This window comes from Cynoglossus semilaevis, chromosome 11 (genome assembly GCF_000523025.1).
Source record: "Cynoglossus semilaevis isolate Cse_v1.0 chromosome 11, Cse_v1.0, whole genome shotgun sequence".
NCBI lineage: Eukaryota > Metazoa > Chordata > Actinopteri > Pleuronectiformes > Cynoglossidae > Cynoglossus > Cynoglossus semilaevis.
Genome location: NC_024317.1, coordinates 16,047,526 through 16,067,789, shown reverse-complemented (window position 1 = coordinate 16,067,789; position 20,264 = coordinate 16,047,526). Strand labels below are relative to the sequence as shown.

Below are 20,264 nucleotides of genomic sequence, written 5' to 3'. Positions count from 1 at the left end.
CACATCCCTGTAGTCATCCACCCAGCCAGACAGACTGCGAACACTGCTCCCCACACACACACACACACACACACACACACACACACGCTCCACTTATCTAATGCAGAATCCTGCTGCTGTAGTAACACTCCACACATCAGGTGAATCAGTGAGCAGATTTCCTGCGACGCTGCTGCACAAGGTGTGAGGTGATGATCCAGACTCACATCCCGCACCTCGCATCGTCTGCAGAATCAGAGAGTCGCCTCCTGATGGGTGCCTCACCTACGGCCCAGATTCCCCTGTAAACATGCCACTCAGAGCTGCCCCCAGGCGCAAAATGGCCTAAATGCACGGGGGTCAGAACAGGATGGAAGACATGGTGGTTGGAGGGGGACAGCAGAGTGAAACCGCAGGTCTTTCAGCTTTCTCTGCAGGAACAGGGCTGTGGTTTGACTGACTGCTGCAGTGAAGCTCAGTAAGACAGGGGTAGGATGAGATGAGGTTAAATAGAACGTGATGGGTGAGGACTGATGGGTACTGCTGCACTGACCGGCTGTGAAATGCTGCTTCAGGTGAGTTTAGAAAAAAAGACGAAGATGTGGGAAAACTGGGCGTGGTCATGTTGGTGCGGCTGTACGACAGAAATAGTTTTCTTATCACATCTTATCACAAGTGTAGCTTTAGCATCTGTAGGTTGTTTCGACGCTGACTGTAGCGGTTTGCATGTCTCACCTGCATGCAGAGATTCCTCTGTTAAATTCCCAGAGAACCACGTATTCCCATTTTTGTCTCCTGTTTGGTATCCTGTGCGTTGCAACCAAGCACTCAGTCACGCCCCTGGTTGCGATTGCAAACAATGTAAGATTTTACATTGAGGGACAAATAAGGGACTCAATTATAATTTTATTTATTTTTTATTTTAGTACATGTTACGATACTGTTATTTGTGATCTGAACAATCATTTTTATTCATTGTCGTTTTGGTGATTGGCCCAGTGCCAAGAAATACTGGCGTTTTATGTAACCGGTGAAATCATGACGTCAGTTTTGGCACCCTAACTCTGAACGCTGAGGCTTTAGATGTTTAAGTATTCCTTCGATTCTCAGGTGGCCGTACAAATGGATGTTCTGACACTGAAGAGACTTATGTTCCTAGATTAGGTGAATGGGCCTGGACTGTCTCTGTGGTCAAATATTCTCTGTTCTCTGCACCGTTCTGCTGTATTATTGAACTCAGTCATCAGTGGTGAGAGATTGCCAGTGAGAGGACATTTTGCACCATGTTACCGTACTGAATAGTATTTATTGTTGCCCTTTAAAAGATGGAAAACGTTTTATGCTCAAACGTTTCTCGTGTGTTTTTGGAGCCTTTTGCATGGCTGTGTAATAAAGGGAAGTTGTGGCTGGAGTGTTTTTCTTAAGTTAAATGAAGTGACTCATGAAAGTGTCACAGCTCGAGGTCAGTGCTGGTTCCAGGGCTTGGTCATTTTACAGACACTTCTCTGGACTTTACACTTTACACACTTTACCACATTAACAAGCGTTCTGAAACCTGTTAAAGACTCTGAGGACTCTTGAGCTCAGATGGGGACACGGAGGACGGGGACACCAATCACCCGTTAGCTTCGTCACTTCTCCAGTCCAGATGAATCGCCCTGAAGCAGTTAAGATGTTAGAAAATTAAAAACTGTCTCTGCCATGCTGTTTTTTCTCCCAATATTATATCAACTCAGAAGCCTTCTCCCTGAGTGGACACACACACACACACACACACACACAGCTGCGTCTAATTGTATTTTTAATAATTTCCTATTTCATTTAGTTTGGTTCTAAATTATGCCAGTAATGAAATTGAAACACTGGTTTTTGTTCTGCGGGACTGGGAAAGTTATTAAATGTTAATGAAGAACAACGTTTTTTCCCTCATATTTCTCAGTCAACTGCCCAAGGATTCAAAATCAGCATCAGATGTCACTTTTTAACCAAAAATGTCCAAAACACATGGTTGGTTGTCCAAATGACTTGGATTCAGACATGTCAACAGTAAACAGCAGGTGGTTTGTACTGCGGCTGTTGATTTCCAGCTGCTGTTGCTCAGGTTAAATACTGAACGACAAGTTATATAATCAACAATTTGTACATAAAAATTTTTTTTAAATTATAATAACGGAATAATGTTATGATCACAGACTTTTCTAAACAAATATTATCCATAAGAATATATTACTGGAGTCAAACATTTAAACAGTTGAAACTAAATAAAAATCTTATATTTTCTTAGATAAAGTTAATGACAAGTTGGTTATTTATAGGGAATAGAAAAAACATAATAATCATATATAAATATTGTCATAAGTCAATGTTTACATTTTTACCTCAGTGTTTTTAATTCTACTTCAATGTTAAATTTTTTACATTTTTACCAGAATGATTATTTTTGTAGTTTTTTTTTCTTTTCAACCTCAATGTTGACCTTTTTTACAATTATAAATATTTGCTTTTTTTTCCTTTTTGTTACATTACTGTGGGAAAGTACTTTTTAATACACATTTCTACCTCAATACTTACAATTTTACCTCCGTATGTGATCTTCTTTACGTTTCTGCCCCAATGTTTTTTTCCTTCTATTGGTTAAAAACCTTTTATCCATCTTCACCAGCTTCTCCCATTTTGCCTAATTTGAGAAATATTTTGCACTCTGTAGGAGACATTTTGGCAGATATTTTCTTGTGAACTGCTTCACTGCAGTTCTGCAGAACTGACAGTCGGAGCTCACCGAAAACCTTTTCTTTCAATTATTTCTTTGCTTGAGCAGCTCAACTCGACAAGGTGTGTGTTTATATTTACATTTATGCATAATCCTAATTACCCTACACCCAGTCACCTCAGTTATTGACATATTGGGTGTCCGTGTCCTTTGGGACGTGTAAATACCCAGGGCTTCAGTGTGGTGGAGGCTTCAGTCAGATGAGCGTGTACACGTTCATGTCACAGCAGCTTCACACCTGAAGACGTATTGGCTGTTTCACCGGATTTTTAATTAAACCACATCAATGTGGGCGTCACGTTCACCTCAGGGGAAATACATTGTCACATAATGGAACCTGGACATTTTACTGAGGTCATTTCTTTAAACACAGAAAAGAGTTATAATACATATACTTTGTCTGTCACAGATCTGAGTTTTATCTTGTTAAAATGTAGCAGATCATTAATTACAGTTTGTTTTTATTTGATGTATTTGAAAAGTAATGATGTATTTATTTAATGAATACATCATTAAATTAATGGTGTGATTTTTTTTTAGCCGAAAATAATGTAGCAGCAGTGGAAAGTGTTTTTTTTTAAATAAAAAATATATTAGAGTTTTCAACAAAACAAAACTCTCCAATATCTCACAGAGAAATGAAAAAATGTTCCTCCTTTTTTTCCTCCTCCATCGACTTCTTTTAGTCTTCGCTTCTTCAGCACAAGAGAATACCGATGTGTGTGCGTTGTTGTTGTCGACACCAGAAAGCGCAGCTTCATGTCTTCACAGCTAAAAGTGTTGGTCTGATTGTGTGGCTTCTGAACGAGGTGTTGGTCAAAGTGAGGATGCTGACAGTCTGTCACTTTACACACGGTGCCAAACTCTCTCTGCTTCCCTCGCTGCTGACATGAGCATTTAGTGTTGATATAAGAGCAACTGACTGACTGCTGGTACACAGAACTATGGCATGGTGGCATGGTGGTGAGAGACAGACTCAGAATGTTTTTCTGACAGCTGAATCACAGGATAGGAGATTGAAATGATGTACAAATAAAGAAAACACACACTGGGATTATTGTCTGTGTTCAAGTTTCTTTGACACTTAATCATTTTCCCACAGTGTGTGTAAATAACATTTTTATCAAATTTGTATTAGAGCAATGATAAGTGGATAACAGTGTAATTATTGGATATATTTTAATCAGAATTATCTCAACAATTAATTAGCCTGGTCATTTTGGCAGCACTAGTTGAAAGTTATTATTTTTTTTATTAAAAAAAAGTTATTCTAATGGACAAATAAGAAAATGTAATATTATGGATAGTTGGGGGAAAAAAAAAATAAGCAGTGTGCCCTCCTTTCATCTTCCGGCCGAGAACTAACCTTACATGAGTGTGGATGGCTGATGGAACACAATGGAGCTATTGAGCCCGTCAGAGAAAAATGAGGCCTTCTACAAAAGCAGTGTTATCTGCAGGGAGGAGGAATGAGAGACTTCTGTGCTGTGACAGTCTCACTAACAGTCTCTGACAGGACCCAGGACGCTACAAAGACCACAGTGTAGCACTGTATCTGAATCATATTTACCAGATCAGAGCGCCGGGCCTCCTCGTGTGTGCGCACGTAGTTTTTGTTTTTTTTTTTGTTTTTTTTACGTAATAACCCAGTGTGAGTGAGCATTACGGAGGCGTAAATTCCTACTGCAGCTAAAGCCTCGTGTGTGTAAATTACAAAGAGCTGCAACAAAGCTTTCATCAGCACAGAGAGAGTCTCATCAGCTCATTTACAAACTTTTAACCTTACGTTTCTGAGTTCAGTGTGTCAAGTAATATCTGATGGATTTCACTCGTACTCTTGGAAACCATAAGAAAAGGAAAGATCAAAACTTCACATGCAAAGTGTATGTGTAGTGACTTGAAAAAAAAGTTGAATGCATGAGTTTCTGCAGGTTTCTTCAGACCAAAACATCAATGATTCAAGACGAACTGTGAAGAGGCAAAAAAAAAGGGAAAAAAATCAAAAATAAAAACACTTGGCCCTCTGGAAAAGGAGGAAAATCCAGGCATGGAATTCTAAAATTTAAAACAAAATTATTAAAACTAAATAAATATATATATAATATTTCAATTTACCTTTTGAAAACTCAAAATCAATTGTGTAAAACTAAGCTTTTTACAATTTTGCAAGTGGTTTTCAAAGTAGGGGGCAGCAATTGTACGGAAAAAATACCAATGGATTTTTCCAGAATCTGCTTCAACTAAAATGAGGTATAAAATAATTTAATGGGTTTTTTTTGTAGAAACTACTGTGTATAGGCAACTGCATCAATACAATGTTACCATTGTTCAAAGAGAATAGCAGGTTTGTAGTGTTACTGTGTGTCGATGTCAACCCTAACATTTAAACTGGGCCAGTGGAGACAGGTTAAGCTGAACGGACCTTCTTTTATCAGGTACTAATGGGTTACATTTACACACACAGTACACAAATACATTTGACAAGTTCTTGGAACAGGAACAGTCGGCTGCACTTTACTTCACCCCGGGACTGGGGAAGGTTTTTGGTGTTTGCTCAACACGGTCCCTGCTTTGACTGGGATTCAAACCAAGAATCCTCTGATTACACAGGCAGACGAAGGTTAACCAAACATTTGAATGTCAGGGTAGGGCCTGTGACCGAAGAGCTTCAGAATAAACTTTAGATTCAAATACTTTTATTTTTAATAAGACGGCTGACTTTTATTTTGATATTCCAGGTGCATTAACGTAATCATCAAAGACATTCTTACTGATGTGAACACATCATTATTTTATTCTCATATCAATACAACCAACTTTAAATAACACAAGGCTGGTGACATCAATTCCCCAGTGTGGCAGCAGAGAGATTATATTTTTAGACACATCAACGATAAAGCTGCTGGATTTGATCTTAGTTCTCGTTGCTTGATGTGTTTTTCTGTTTCAACTGTAGCACAGAGTCTTCTTATAGAAGCTTCTTACATCGTGCAGTCATTATTCCAAAATCCTTACCTGTGTTTATGAAAGAAGAAACGAAACATCAGTAGGTGTTTGTACAGCATTATCAAGGCCAAGCAATGACTGTTCATCAAACCTTTCTGTCCACTGACGTCACTCAAAGCATCCTGTGCATTGTTCCACAGCATTGCTGCCACCATTACCACTGAGCTGTGAGATGTGCCAGAAAGTGGTGGTTAAATACTTATTATTAATATTCTCTAAACGGTTTCTTTGTCCGTGAATCAAAAATCAATATTACCACATTGAATCCTTGTTGTGGTTTAGAATAGAAAAATAACTAAAATAACAACCAACATGTCTGTGTTGGTGTCTGTTCTGGAAAAGGCTTCTGTAGATTGGCTGTAAGGAGGAGGCTCTTGAAATATTCACATCCTATCGTTATTCCACCAACCCTTCGTCTTTTGTTGTAGTAAGAGCTCGTCTTCGCTCCTTCTGGTTTGTATTCAGAGCGATGCGGAGAGGAGTCGTGCTGAGCAGAGCCAGTCTGTGTGAGCAACGGAGCCAGGAAAGAGAGACTGACACTACAGACACAGTCACAGACACATGGAGAGAGAAACATGATTATTTCTCTCTAATCAAACCGTTCCAGGGCTGACTCTGAAACTCATGCCTGAACCACTGAGGGCAGGTCCACGCTGCAGATCCCATCATGTTTCCCAAACTCTCTTATCAAGTTCTTTCACAGTAAAAAAAAAAGAAAAAAAAAAAGCTTTTCCTCCTCTTCTTCTCATGTGTGACGATGGTTGAAGTTCTTCCTCACCGCAAACTTTGTATGAACTTTCTTGTGTTTTTTAAAGAGGCTTTTGGGAGTTGATATTCTCTTATGAATATCTCTGGCTCTGCACAGCCATCTTCTCTGAAAGGTTTTGGGGGTTTTTCTTTTCGGGCATGTTTGAAATGGCTAAAACTGTAGAGACAGCCAAGAAAAAGCAAGTCATCTTTCATCTTAGATTTTTTAATTAGTATCTTTTTTACCTTTTCTTAAATCAAAGAAAACCTTTTTACATGATTGTTCTTCTTCCAGCTTCTTTTGACTATTTTGTCTCAAAGGTTCTTTAGAAATATTTAACCTTCAACGCCTGTCGACGATGTCAAAGAAAATATTCATTGAATATTCTTCAACCCTGTGGAAATCTTTCCCCCTTCTCTGTGTTATCTTAGCACTTGCTTCTGAAGGAACAGGCAGCCGTCCATACTCTTCTGCGTAAACAGGCTTATACAGCGCTGTGATGCTTTGGAAACCCCAAGCTCTTCAGGTTTGTATTCATACCAAGCTTCAAAAAAGAAGCTGTAAACAGAGGAGGGCTGATTTCACGGAACTGGTTTTATTTCCAAGTTGCCTTTGCTGTAGCTGGGTTACTTCTTGGTGAAATAAATATTAACTCAGCTAAATCCTATTGTATTGATCATTGTGTGAGAAACATGTCACTTTTAGGATTTCCCTTTAAGATATAAGCCGTCTGAGAGGAAGCACCGCGGCAGTGGGATTTATTCTCACCTTCCCTTTGTCTCTCTTTCTGTAGGTAAAGTGTTGAACACGGACCTGCGCCACTACCTCAGTCTGCAGTTTCAGAAGGGTTCGCTGGACCATAAGCTCCAGCAGATCATACGGGACAACCTCTACCTGCGCACCATCCCCTGTGAGTACCATGTGTGGGTCGAGACCCTTAAGGGTCCATTGTGTTGTAATTACTTTGAGTAACCTGAAGGGGTGAATTATTACAAAAAAAACCTTTTGGCAATCAGTCACACAGACCAAGACCAAGAGAATCTCACACTCTCACACCAGGAACCATGGATGTTAATGACTACTGTCAGGATCAGCAGTTGGACGTCCATAGACTACAGCTGTTTCACTGATACCAGGGATTCTCAAACTGCCCCACAGCAGCATTAGCATCTGTCCTGGCACCTCCCAGAACAATTTATGCATTGTACGGTTAAGAAAAAAATTTTTTTTTTATCTCTCCAATGTCATGTGGACCCCCCAGTAGCCCCTGGCGTCCTCCCTAGGGGTCTGCAGCCCCCACTTTGAAAACACACAACATAGGGAACAACATTCGTTATCTTTTTACATTCTGTGTTGCACACACACGGCCACACACACACTCACTCACACAAGCCTTTTTATATTGTACATGCTGCGGGGGCGCTGTAGGTAGGAAGTTATTTACCTTCTAATTTAACACACACCAGAGCAAACATGATTGTTCTGTGCTACACATTTTTAAATGCATAATTATGCAGGAGGTTTTTTTTTTATCTGAGGAAATGAATATCTGTTCTTTCTGAGCGACAGTATGTAGGTCTTTAAACACGCACACACGCTCACGAGCATACACACACCCAGTCACAATCACTAACAGTCAAGTCAAGGACATCTCTCTCTCTGCTGCATTTATCCCATTTACTTCTCTACCGTATCAGGCCGCTGATCAAACTCCTCCTTAATAACTCCCCACCATTTTCCCTGCTTTTTCGAATCACAGCATCACGGCCTGTTTTCTTTGCAGGAATCATTATTTGACTGGTAAATAAAGGGTCTGTGGACTTGCAGGGAACCAGTGCTGTGACCTTTCCAGCCCCGTCTCCTCTAGATAACATCACCCAACAGAATTAAACTGCACTTTTCAATTAGTTTTCTGTTTCACACATTGTGGTCAGGACCCTGAAGACGACCTGGGGGTGGAATTCCGTGGGCCCTGCCACTGTTGTGATGTTATGTGAACATTCCTGTGTGGTTTTGTAATACGGAGAATTACAGTTGCATCATAATACAGCCATTAAAAATTAATATCACCAGATTCTGAAACAACATGTTAGGTCTTGTAACGTTGAGGAGCAGGCAGGACCTAATTGCAACAGCACAGAGACGTGGATCAGGTGCAGAAAGCCCTTTCCTGTTCTGCTAAAAAAAAAAACTGTCTGTGCTGAGCAGAGGACCATGAGTGATTGTAGTGGATGGTGGAGGCTGCTCCTCAGGCGATGACACACTCATGGGCTCAGTTCTGTCACAACAAGCAACAGCTCTACTGTCTGCCCTCCCTGGGCTGGGAGTGAAGTAACTCTTGTTTAGAGAGAGAACTTGTATGCACAAGTGTGAAGATTTTTTCAGAAAATATTCTCTGTACACCCCGTGTATTTCATTGCAGACGAAAAAGTTGTTTTTCTCCTACGCCCACAATACTTCTGATATCCATTTACCTTTGTTCTCTAGCATTTTCCACCGTGATTATTTTCTTTTATTATTAGAGTTTCTTAGTGTTTAAAGGAGTGGGTCACAACCTTTTCTGGCTTTTGAACCCAGTTTTCACATCACAAATTTTTGGCGTCCCTAGAGAAGTTTTTCATAGACTTAGTTTTTGAATTTCTGTTATACTGTTGCAAATGCAGTGTAGTTATGTACAGAGTTCTGTTGTTTAAGATTGATTTTTTTGGTTATGCTTTCAAAAAGAATGATAATATGTAAAAAAACAAAAAGCAATTATCAATAATTATTAAGAAATCTATTACTAGAAATTTTAGGCGACCCCATTTGAAGTCCAGGCGCCTCATGTGGGGCTGCAACCCCTAGTTTGAAAAACATGGATTTACAAAAGATGATTTAAGAATTTTCTGCAGTTTTACCTATGTACAGTTGGTGGCGTCAGTCAGTCACTGTGACGTGTTCGCTGGTACCTGCGTCTCTACACTTATTTCCTCCACATGTGGCCCAGGACAGAGCATGGCTTCCTGTTCTTCCTCACATGTGAGAGTGGCAGTGGTTGAGGTTTTATGGTCTGTAACTTCCATCCATCACCAGCAGCCAGTGGCCCGCTGCATGAGTCTGGCTCTCTAATCCCCTGCTTGAATTACTGTCTTAATGAGCAGGAGGCCAGGACTCGCTCTGCGACGGCACCTCCATCATTCACTCTGCCATCCTTCATCCTCTCTGTTTCACTCTCGCCCTTTCTCTGTTTCAATTATCTCCGACTGGGTTTACTCACTCTCTTCCCTCCTCTGTTTGCTGCTTCCCACAAGTTCAGACTCTGGTGTTTTTATATCACACCCAGGTTTATTAAAAATAAGTTCAAGAGGAAGCAGACACCTATGTGGTCCCTGGAGGTTTCTCTATGTTTGAGAGGCAGAATGTTATAGTGTGTTATTGTACTTAGTGAACGCTGTTGCCTTCATTATTTTAGGTACAGAAACGATGTTCCTCAGTGAGTCCTGAGCTTCTGAACATTATCTTCTGCAGTGGTGTATGCCTCTCTGGCTGGCTGTAAAGCCTTAGACTACAGTAGTCTTATACACTGGTACTACGAATATGCAGATCCCTTATCAACAAAAGTACCATCTTAACTTTACTCAACATCCAAAGCTTTGTTAAAACAAATCTCATTTAATCTTCATTTCCTTTTGGTGTTTATTTAAAGTCTAATAGTAAAAGTGTAAATGTTTCTGTGTAGGATTCCCACCCAGTGATAATGAATAATGAGGAGTGGATCTTTTATTTATCTCTACAGGACCTAATGAGTACACGCTATAAGATTTGTTGACCGCTTTTACCCACAAGCCCCGGGTGTGTGAGGTCTGCACCAGTATGCACTTGTTTTGTCACAGGTTTTAACCAATGAGAAAGCTTCACATGGATATAATCTTTGGTCCTCTGGGAAGTCAGAAATGGAGACTCTACATCCATCCATCCTTTTTCATCCACTTTCCGTTACTGGGTCACGGGGAGAGTATACTTTGGGAAATAAAACAGTTTTCATTTGGGGTTATTTCATCTCATCTTTGAACGATAGAAGCAGGAGCCATTTGACTATTTTAGACAGAACTCTCTGTATAATAAAATAAAAAAAAATAATTAATGCTGTTTAAAAGAAAAATATTCAAGAAACAAAAAATCCAGGGATACATGTACATGGGGTGGTTTTTTCTCTGGAGCCATAAGGCCCGACATCCTGGAAATAGACTAGATTGTCGTCACTTTCCCAAAGTTAATTTTCATTGGTTTATTTCAACACACTATTAAAACACCTGTTTTGGTCATTTGCAGTGTGTAATAAGCTCAGTTTTGTTCTACATAATTGCAGAAAATGATGCAAATAACTGTCACTAAAATGCAGCATTGGTCTCTAAACAGCTGGAGAGGTCAGACTGATGTGACAATAATGGCCAAAGTAAGGGGCAGTTCCTGATTCAGGTAAAATAAAGCTAATAAGATAAATACAAATTTAAATATTTTCTTTACATTTGCACTGATTATTGAGTTTATTTTATTTTGTTGTTATTTAATCATTCAGTTATTAATTAGAGAAGTAAGAACTGTAGTAAATAATTTGATTTAGTCTAAGGAATTGAACTACTAATATTTATGGCGGTCATCTTAGGGAGCTTTAGACATTGTTGCTCACTGCAGTCACAATACGAGCCTTTACTGATGAGGACGAGTGCTTTAAGCAGCTCCATATTCACGGCTGTATCTTAGTCTCCAGGACTAGTCGTTAATTCCAGATCACTGCAGTCAAACCTGCTCCTAAATGTTTTACTACGTTTTTTTTTTTTTACAGTATTTACGAGAGAGTGAAATCTCACACCTGCTATTACTGTTATATTTTCCCAGGTTTCTTTTATTGACATTTACTTTGGCAGGAAAATGGCCCAACTGACATTAACAGTGCTGAAACCAGACTTGTACTTATACCTGACTGCAGTTTTACAGTTGTACATTTCCAGAGCCTCTGTGTTCTCTATACTTTTAACATCTAATCATCTTTATCCATATATTAAAGTCAGGTCTGTAATTAAGTAGTTTGACAGTTTTGTACCCATTGAAACCAATTCTTGAAACCATATTTTTGACAAACCATTGAACCATAACCAGGGTCTGCCTTATTATATACTTATTGTTCCATAAGTTTGGTGACAATGTAACAAATTTGAATTTTTATTTTTATACAGTCTTGTATTGTCTTGTCTCCACATCCGGCTTAAGAAAAACCAGCGGCTCTAGTGACACCGGATTTTCAGGAATAGACAGAAGTTCTGTGACTAAACTCAAGACCTGTGGTGGATTCAATTTATAGCCTGAGGAGAGACAGCCTGCTGCGGAGAGATGTTTGACTTGTAGAAACCAGTGTCCCACCAGGAGCAGCAGCATTGGTTTGTTACTTGTTGAAGATAATTTTATTAAATTCTAACATTGATCTTACAGAAAAGCAGAGATGGGGATGGGGGGCGAGGGGTAATGCAGAGGCAGTGGTTCCCAACCTTTTTTTTTTATCCTGACCCCATATTGATATACAAACTTCTGACAACACCAATGATTTTTTCTAGGATTTTCTAACATTTTATTTTCCCCCATCACGTGTTAGATGAGTCACTACAGCATCTTAAACTGGTCACACGTCCAGTAGCGCCTGCTCAGATATTTTTATATGCTGCATTTTATCTTAACTTGATTCATGTTCATGAACGCTAAACTATGCGGTTGTTTAAGATTTTGTGTGGTGTTTCTAATCATAATTTTGAACATAATTATTTGAAATTTTAATTCTGTTAATAGATATTGCAGGCGACCCCATATATATTCTAGATGACCCCAAAAGGGATCCCGACCCCAAGGTTGAGAAACACCTGGTCATAGGGCCATACAGAGACAACCCATAAAAAACAAAAAACACAACCATTCACACTTAGAATTACAGCCTCAGTCGATTTAGAGTGAACACCTTTATCGCCGATCTGAAATGTTTGGACCGTAGAAGTTTGGAAGCTTCAAGAAACAATTGTTCCACAAGGAGTAGCACCAAGACTACCACTTTAGGGTCATAATAAAACATGATTTTGTACTTAATGGCAGCGTAGTTCAGGATGATGGTTAAAGGGAAGGGATGTCAGACGGGCACTTTGAGAGTTGTCTGTAATCATAGAATAGAGTCAGATGATAGAAGCCAGGTCTCTGCCCCCCCCCCCCCCCCCCCCCCCCCCCGCCCCCCCATGACTCCATTCCATTTGGATTTTTACTAAAACACCGACAGAGGCTCTGGGGGCTCTGGAGAAAGGGGGAAAAAAAGGAGAGAAGGATTCTTGTGAGATGCCAGGGAACCTTAGGTCACGTGCAGTCCCTTGACTCCCGACTGAGATCAGAGATGTGCAGAGAGAGTTTGATCCTCCTCACACTCTCTATCTCCCTGCTGCACACACACTCTCTGCTGGCACAGGTGCACAACAATTGCAGCGCTGGCATGGATTTTGTTCATTCAATGTTCTGGTTCCAACAACTGTTAACTATGAGTAGGAGCCACGTATATGAACCTTTTTTCTTTGAATTCAATTTTAAATCCAATGATAGAATCATATAATCAGAAGGTTTTTAAATGTTAAAAATGGATTAAAAAACAAACAAACTTTAGAATTTTATAAAACTGTGGTGTTGTCTTCTCCTCCTCTATCTCTTTCTTCAAGAGTGTTTTACAAGGTGTTAAACAGCGCCCCTCTAAATATTATTTGGTGACTGCGTGCTGAAAACATGGTGCAGCACAGTAGATATTCCAAACGCCACACCACTGGTCAAAGGAGGCAGTGGCAGGCGTCCACATTATCTGCAATTAATGGGAAACACTGGAATTGTATTGTTTTTTTGGGTAAAACGTAGGGCTGGTATTTTGTTGTATGCAGTGTCACAATGTAACAAGTAACTCCCTTTTTGTCAAGTAACACAGCCTTTTGGTCAGTTGGTGTATTGTTGTGCACTCTCCCTCCTCCCGTACTGACCTTTCTGCATGGTCCCATGGGGTTGACAAGCCCCCCACTTTAATAACCACGGCCAAATATTGAAAAATAATAAGCATTGAAAACCCTGGCAGCTACATTCATACCTTGAATAATCCAAGAACTGTAAGAGGAGTTCAACAAGTAAACTGATTGCTGACTCTTTTTTTTGTGAAGTTTTGAATGCAGCTCTGAGTCATTTCTTGTTTACCTGCCTCGTACTGTTTTTTTCTCCCACTGGTTCATTTTCATCCACAAATTCTAAACGAAAAAAAGGGACAAAGAAAAATTCATAGAAACAAAAAAAAAATGTCTGACATGTTCCGCTTTTGACAGAATTTTAAATACCAATGATTGTGTCTTTAATTTTCCAGGGTGATGTTGTCACTGTTACTTCTTCTTTTCAAGATGTTCTTTCTGTTCAGATAGATCCATCTCATCTGCTCTAGCGATGCAGATTTTTTTAGTGGGATCAAAAAGCAAAAGCTTGAAGCGTGAAAATGTTGTTTTGTTTTTCTCTTCAAAGGTAATGGGAACAGAATGTTCTGGTTTACGGTATTCCAATCTTCTTGGAACAGTCTCTTCAAGTCGTCTCTCCGTCTTTCTTACAAATTCAGCAGGTCTGCTGTAATTGATCTTTGTAAACATTAAACCAGAGTGAAGAGATGTTGTGCTGTGAACCTCAGGACGTGCCCCAAAATAACTTGATTAAAGCCAGACTCTGTGGAAAGTGACTGTAGGAAAGATGATTGTTTTCTCTTTGCTCTACATTTCCATTATTTCATTCATTCATTTCCTATCACTTCAGCATTTCAGGCCACTGGGGGCGCAATTAAAAAAATTGTTGAACCACAAAAATATTTGGAACCACTTAAATAATTAAGAACTTGTTTGTGAGTCTGTGATTCTGGTTGACAAAATTAATAAATAAAGTCTGTGTGAAAGCTTTTTGGCTGACAGACCAAAGTGAGATTCAAAATTTGACTGGCTGGCCGGTTTATTATTGGATGTAAAATGTTGTGCAAAATAATTCAAATGTACAGGAATCAACCCAACCAAAGATAACGTGGCCATTTGATGTCTGGCTATATATATATCTAACTATAGTCAATTTGTTGTAATTCATGAAACACAAGCATTGATATCAGTCTTTACTGTACCTTCAGTATCAGTGTTTGGCGTGCTGGATTGTAAACCCCAGCGGGCCGTATCTGGCCCACGGGCCGTAGTTTGCCCAGGTCTGCTCTAAACAATCAAAGAATTCCATTGTTGACATTTTGCAGAAACAAATATGACTTTTTCTTCATCACCATTTGATGGTTGTCATGGATCATGGATCATGGATGTCATGGATCAACACCGCTAAACTACTAAATGGGGAAATTAATCTGCAGATTAACAGGGATTAAAATAGCAAATGTAGCCCTGATTTCACAGAGAAAAAAAAAAGAGAGAGAGAGAGAGAGGGAGAGCAGACACAGTCTCAGCAGCTGTGATATTTTTTGCTATTTTTTTACAGCCATTAAAATGATAGTAATGAACAAAACAAACGTATCGCCTTGAAACTGCTACACTGCATCCTAGCACTGGCTAACCCTGAGCTATGCAGTATTTCATTAAGATACACAGCAGGACTAGTTTGGACAGAGGTGCAGATTATCTACCAACACACTGGACGGTGTCGTTCCTGATACTACAGTACTGCAGCTGTACTGCAGTACTGCTCACATCCAAAACCGTTCCTTGCTGCATCAACAAAAGTTGTGTTTTCATGTTGACAGAAAAACCTTTTCTCTCCTATGATTAAGCTGTTCCTGCTACAAAAGCTTCTCCTGTCTGCTTTAATTAACTGCAGTGCATCGACTTCACTCTCCATTGTGCGTATTTGTTTCAAGGACTCAAGGATATTTTATCTGATGACATATTCATTCACAGTCAAAAAAAACTGAAAAAAACAAAAGCAAAAATGCATGTGAGAGCTTTAAAGGATGAACTGCCTTCACTCAGCCGTGCTCTCCAAGCCGCGAGCCCTCATTACACTGTGTGCGTCTCACCCACAATAGGAGGCTCGTGGTATGTATGGATGTGAGGCCCAGGATGATGTCGTAGGGAGATACTTGGCAGGTATATAACTGTGGCTCAAGTAATTGGACTACAGGGGACATTTTTATGGACCAAAGCCTGTGTCTGCAGGCAGACAAGTTGGTAATGAGAAGCAGCAGGGACTGGGATTCTCACACACCATGCTTTTGTCAACTGCTCTTGGTAACACAAACTGTGGTATCAAGGCAAGCCGTGGGAGGGAGCCGCTGTTACAGCTGCCCCCCCGCCCCCCCTCCGCAAATGCCCCAAACTGTGATATTACTCCTGTGCTCCGGTGCAGGGAAACTGTCAGAGTCCAATTAGGGGAAAAATATAATAGTAAAAACAAAAGTACATGGCCACACAAAGTTACTTAATAGACCACTGGGCTTCTGCAGAGTGGCTTCATTGCTAATTGGTGCAGAATCTACAAGTGTCAGGAATCCTGTTTTGGGGAAGGCATTAGCATGATTTAATGAGATTTCATCAGTTGAACAAGCTGTTCAGAGTGGTTACACTGAGACACACACCCTCACCCTCACGTGAAGCAACCACTTTCTTGATTGCTGGTTCATTCAGGGTCACAAAACATGGGAGTTATTGAGTCAGTTAGCCCACCGTGCTCCTGCACTGCCACAGAAGGTTGATCATGATTCCTGTGTGAGACCTGCAGCCCCTGCCCTGCAGCTACAGAGACCCCTCTCACAGGGCCCTGATTTCCTCCCAGGGTGAAATCAGGTTGATCTGAGGTTTTAAATTGCTCGACTTTCTGAATATAAATGACTGTTTACGTCCACGCTGTGAGTGAATGCTGCACTGACAGTGATGTTTCAAAGACTTCTTCCTCTTTGTACCCCTGTTCCTCCCCATGAATGGATGCATCAGCCAGACAGATATATATATATATATATATATATTTGCATCCATCACCATAGGTGACAGAACATTTGGGTGACACAGATTGCTGGGGAATGGGACTCACATGATTGGTTCACGCTGTGATTTTTGTTCAGCCTTCATTCATAAATAAAAGCCGTACTCTCCCCTGGTCAGCTGTGGTTATCGCTACACGGTTTACACGTTTGGTGGCACTCCATCTAATTAGCCCTGAGTGCAGTCGTGGTTCAGTTCTACTTATCTATTCATGAAATGTGGCTTACATTATCCTTATGCTAATGCAATCGTTTGGTGTCCATTTGTACAGGCTGTGTATCCACACAGGGGAGCGGCAGGAAACTCCCATCGGGTTTGTGATTCCGCCACAGGAGTAAAATCTGCACAGACACCACTCTCCCTGGGAATAAGTGGAGCTAGACCACAACAGGGGTTGGAAACAAAACATTTTCATCAGGTCTCGTGGCCGTAAAACTGTTTTTGTGTCCTTCAATTTAATCCTTGAAAGCCTCCCAACAACAACTTGTTAGCACACTCTGCTGTTGCTCATTTTTGGTTTTTATAAATTACCAGCCTTTGTGCCTTTGCAGACAGGAAAAATCAGTAGTACTTCAGTCTTTTGTCTCAGAGTACACTGTTTATCCCAGATGCATTTTAAAGTAGATCAATTTGCAGAGTGCAATTAAACATGACATGACTGTGGATGAGATGGAAGGTGGTGTCAACAACCTGGAGAAGAACACTTGTCTAGTTCAAGGACACACGTTCGTCTCAGTTTTGTGTCCCTGTGTCCGAGTCGGTGGAGTCCGGGGACACACTACACCACTCTGAAGATTTTTAAAGACTTAAAAACACATGCTAATAATCTGGTTTCAGCTGTGCATGAAACACTTGGCTCAAGTTCTTCTGGTGCCTTAGGTGAGATTAGGGTTTGGCGCCGCCTGTGGCTCCCTGTTGTAATTATGTTACAGCAACACACCCTCCAGCAGTTGGCAGCCCAGTCATCAACACAGCCCAGAGTTGGCTGAACTGATGATGATCACACGCTACATAATTTGTCAAACCAGCTGACCGCCAACCAAACGCCTGGTGTTCCCACAACGTACTGGTGCCGTTCTGTGGTTGGTCAATCACAGTCGCCGCTCTCCGTCTCCTCCTGCTGTGTGCCCACCTCGCCATCTTCTTTTTTCATTGGCTGTTGCCACCGTATGGTTGCAGTGGTGTGGATAATCAGTTCTCACTACCAGATTGTGTACCAGATTAATTTCAAAGAACCGCGACATGTTTGGTTGACGACAACCTGCTGTGTTCTATACAGCTTCTGGTGCCAACTGACCATGTTGACAACTAGTGCCCAACTGAGAATCATGGGTAAACTCTGGTAAAAATGTAACGTGTTAAACTGGTTGAACTCAACAGTTTCACAAAAACTAAATAAGCCTGAGTCTAAAGAATAAAAGATAAAAATAAACCCTGGATCGATGAAGACGTGTGCAGATGTCGACTTGGATCTTCTCACTAAAACAGAGAGCGATGTAAATGATTTCTCTGCGAACTATTGATGTGAACTGCTTCACTTAGAGGATTAAAAAACCAAATATGTTTAGAACAAAGTCACGGCCAAATGTTTTTTTAATATAGTTTGATATGTTTGTATTTCACTTTATAACGTTCTGTTCTTTTCTTTATATCTGTTTTTTACACATACTCATCTTTGGATTATATATACATTTACAAATGAGCTGTCACTGGTCGCAGCTGTAAATGAAGGATTTGTTTTGTCTGAATTATCAAGGATGCTGTGGTTTGTTTTCCGACTAAAGACCTATGTGTTGTATAAAGTGTGTTTTTTGTGAGCAGCTCTCTTTCAGGGTCAGCCTCTCTCTGTGTTTCTAACACATTGATCAGACTGTTATCATTCCGTTGCACCGGCGGATCATTGATAGTATTCACAGCACTTCACTGATTCGCTGGTTCCTGAAAACATCAATGACTTTCCTCATATCTTTCCACAATCTTCGGGAACTACAGAACTCTCTAATGGAATCAATCTTTTGTCGGTCGGAGCTGCAGTGAACTGTGCTTGGATTAATGCTGTTTTTATATCACACGCTGTTCACTCCTTTGTTGTTTACACCTGTTCTTCTGTTCTTTCTGTGTTTTTCAAGGCACCACACGTCTTCCTCGTGAAGGTGAAGTACCCGGTGTTGACTACAACTTCATCAGCATCGGTGACTTCAGGATCTTGGAGGAGAGCGGACTTCTACTGGAGAGCGGGACCTACGATGGTACTTCATCCCTCATCACGTCATTACAGCGTCGTTGTGATTGTTGTTAGGATTGCACGACTGCATGCATTCACTCACGTATATGATTGACACAGACAGCTTTCCATTATGGAGCCAAGGCTCTTTATCTGCAGTGACTTGGAGCCACCTTTTATGAAATGTGATCAGAGGTGGAAATGACAGATTGATTTTTAAAAGATGTTTAAAGAAGGCAGATAAGCACCAGTGTGTGAAATGAGCCATGGACGGAGGAGGTCTGCAGCCCGTCATTTAAACTAAATTGGCTGTTTCATTCATTTTACCAGAATCACATCCGAATCAGAATCAGAATCAGAATCACATATGTTACTGGATGTGATTCTGGTAAAATGATTTCATATTTTGACGCCTATTGCCAGAAATAAAAAATAGAACCAGGGTTCATGGTTTAATGAGGAAACGCTATTATTATCACCATGTTTTAAAAAAAACAATTAAAATAGAGATCTAGATAGATATCCTTTGTGTATTAATTAATAGATTGTTTTACAAACATGAGGCAAACCTATACATTTTTAATTTTTTGTTATGTGGGTCGTTGGGATATTTAGACAAGTCTATAAAAATAAAATAGACTTGACTTGAGGAAGGAGGATGAATCCACTACTGCATGGAAACAGATGACAATGAAACGTTTCTGCATTTCTGCAACTTAAAAACCTCTTTATAGTACATCTGATGGCTATTTAAGATGATTTTTAGTTTGTGCAAATGGTTGTCTGTTAATGTTGTGGTTGATTTTTTCTACTCCTCAGAGCTGAAACTTCCATTTATCTTTTTAGTACTTGGACAGAAATGTAGTTTAAAAAAGGAGTCCCTTATTTGTCCAAAAATGGGGAAATTCACGGTGAGTCTTTTCAAACCACACAGGCTGAGGTACGGCTAGGGATTTGTGGTTCCCTTGGGGCTTGAACCCAGGACCCTCTGCATGTACAGTAAGTCAGATTCGTATATCAAGTCTTTTAACCAATGCACTATAGGATCACAATTGTTGAGGTAACAGATAATCTGCTGCAAAACTCGACAGGAGGAGCCAAGTATGTGCTTCCGCAGGGGCTTGAACCCAGGACCTTTTGTATGTAAGGCAGGTGTGTAAGCAGGCGCCATAACTACTGCACTGTTATTTGTCATATTTCCTAAACTGTGAGATCTTCAATACCTGGTTTAACTCCTCCAGTTTAGTTCTTGCCGCAGTGTGTCTTTGGTGTCACCTTGTTCCTTCCTCCGACATTATACACTCCACATTCACTATTAATAATACTATCAGAGCCAGCAGGTGGCTGTGGCACCTGATCTTGACCTTATTTAAACCAGCAGCTGCTGATCCCAGCGGCTGGCTGCACATTCACACATCAGGAGGTTAAATTCACTCCGTCATGCTTTATTCATGGGACAAAGCAGACGGCCCCCCCACCCACTCACCCCCCCCG

The 20,264-nt window shown here is 40.4% G+C and overlaps 1 protein-coding gene across 1 annotated transcript in view; it reads left to right on the top strand.

Moving 5' to 3' along the window:
• The window catches only part of magi3b (membrane associated guanylate kinase, WW and PDZ domain containing 3b), a 120,757-nt gene that overhangs the window by 67,196 nt on the left and 33,297 nt on the right, over nt 1–20,264 (top strand). The window contains exons 2-3 of the mRNA XM_025059773.1: nt 7,297–7,413; nt 18,676–18,795. Coding sequence (XP_024915541.1) covers nt 7,297–7,413; nt 18,676–18,795 — 237 coding nt within the window. The remainder of the gene's footprint in view (nt 1–7,296; nt 7,414–18,675; nt 18,796–20,264) is intronic.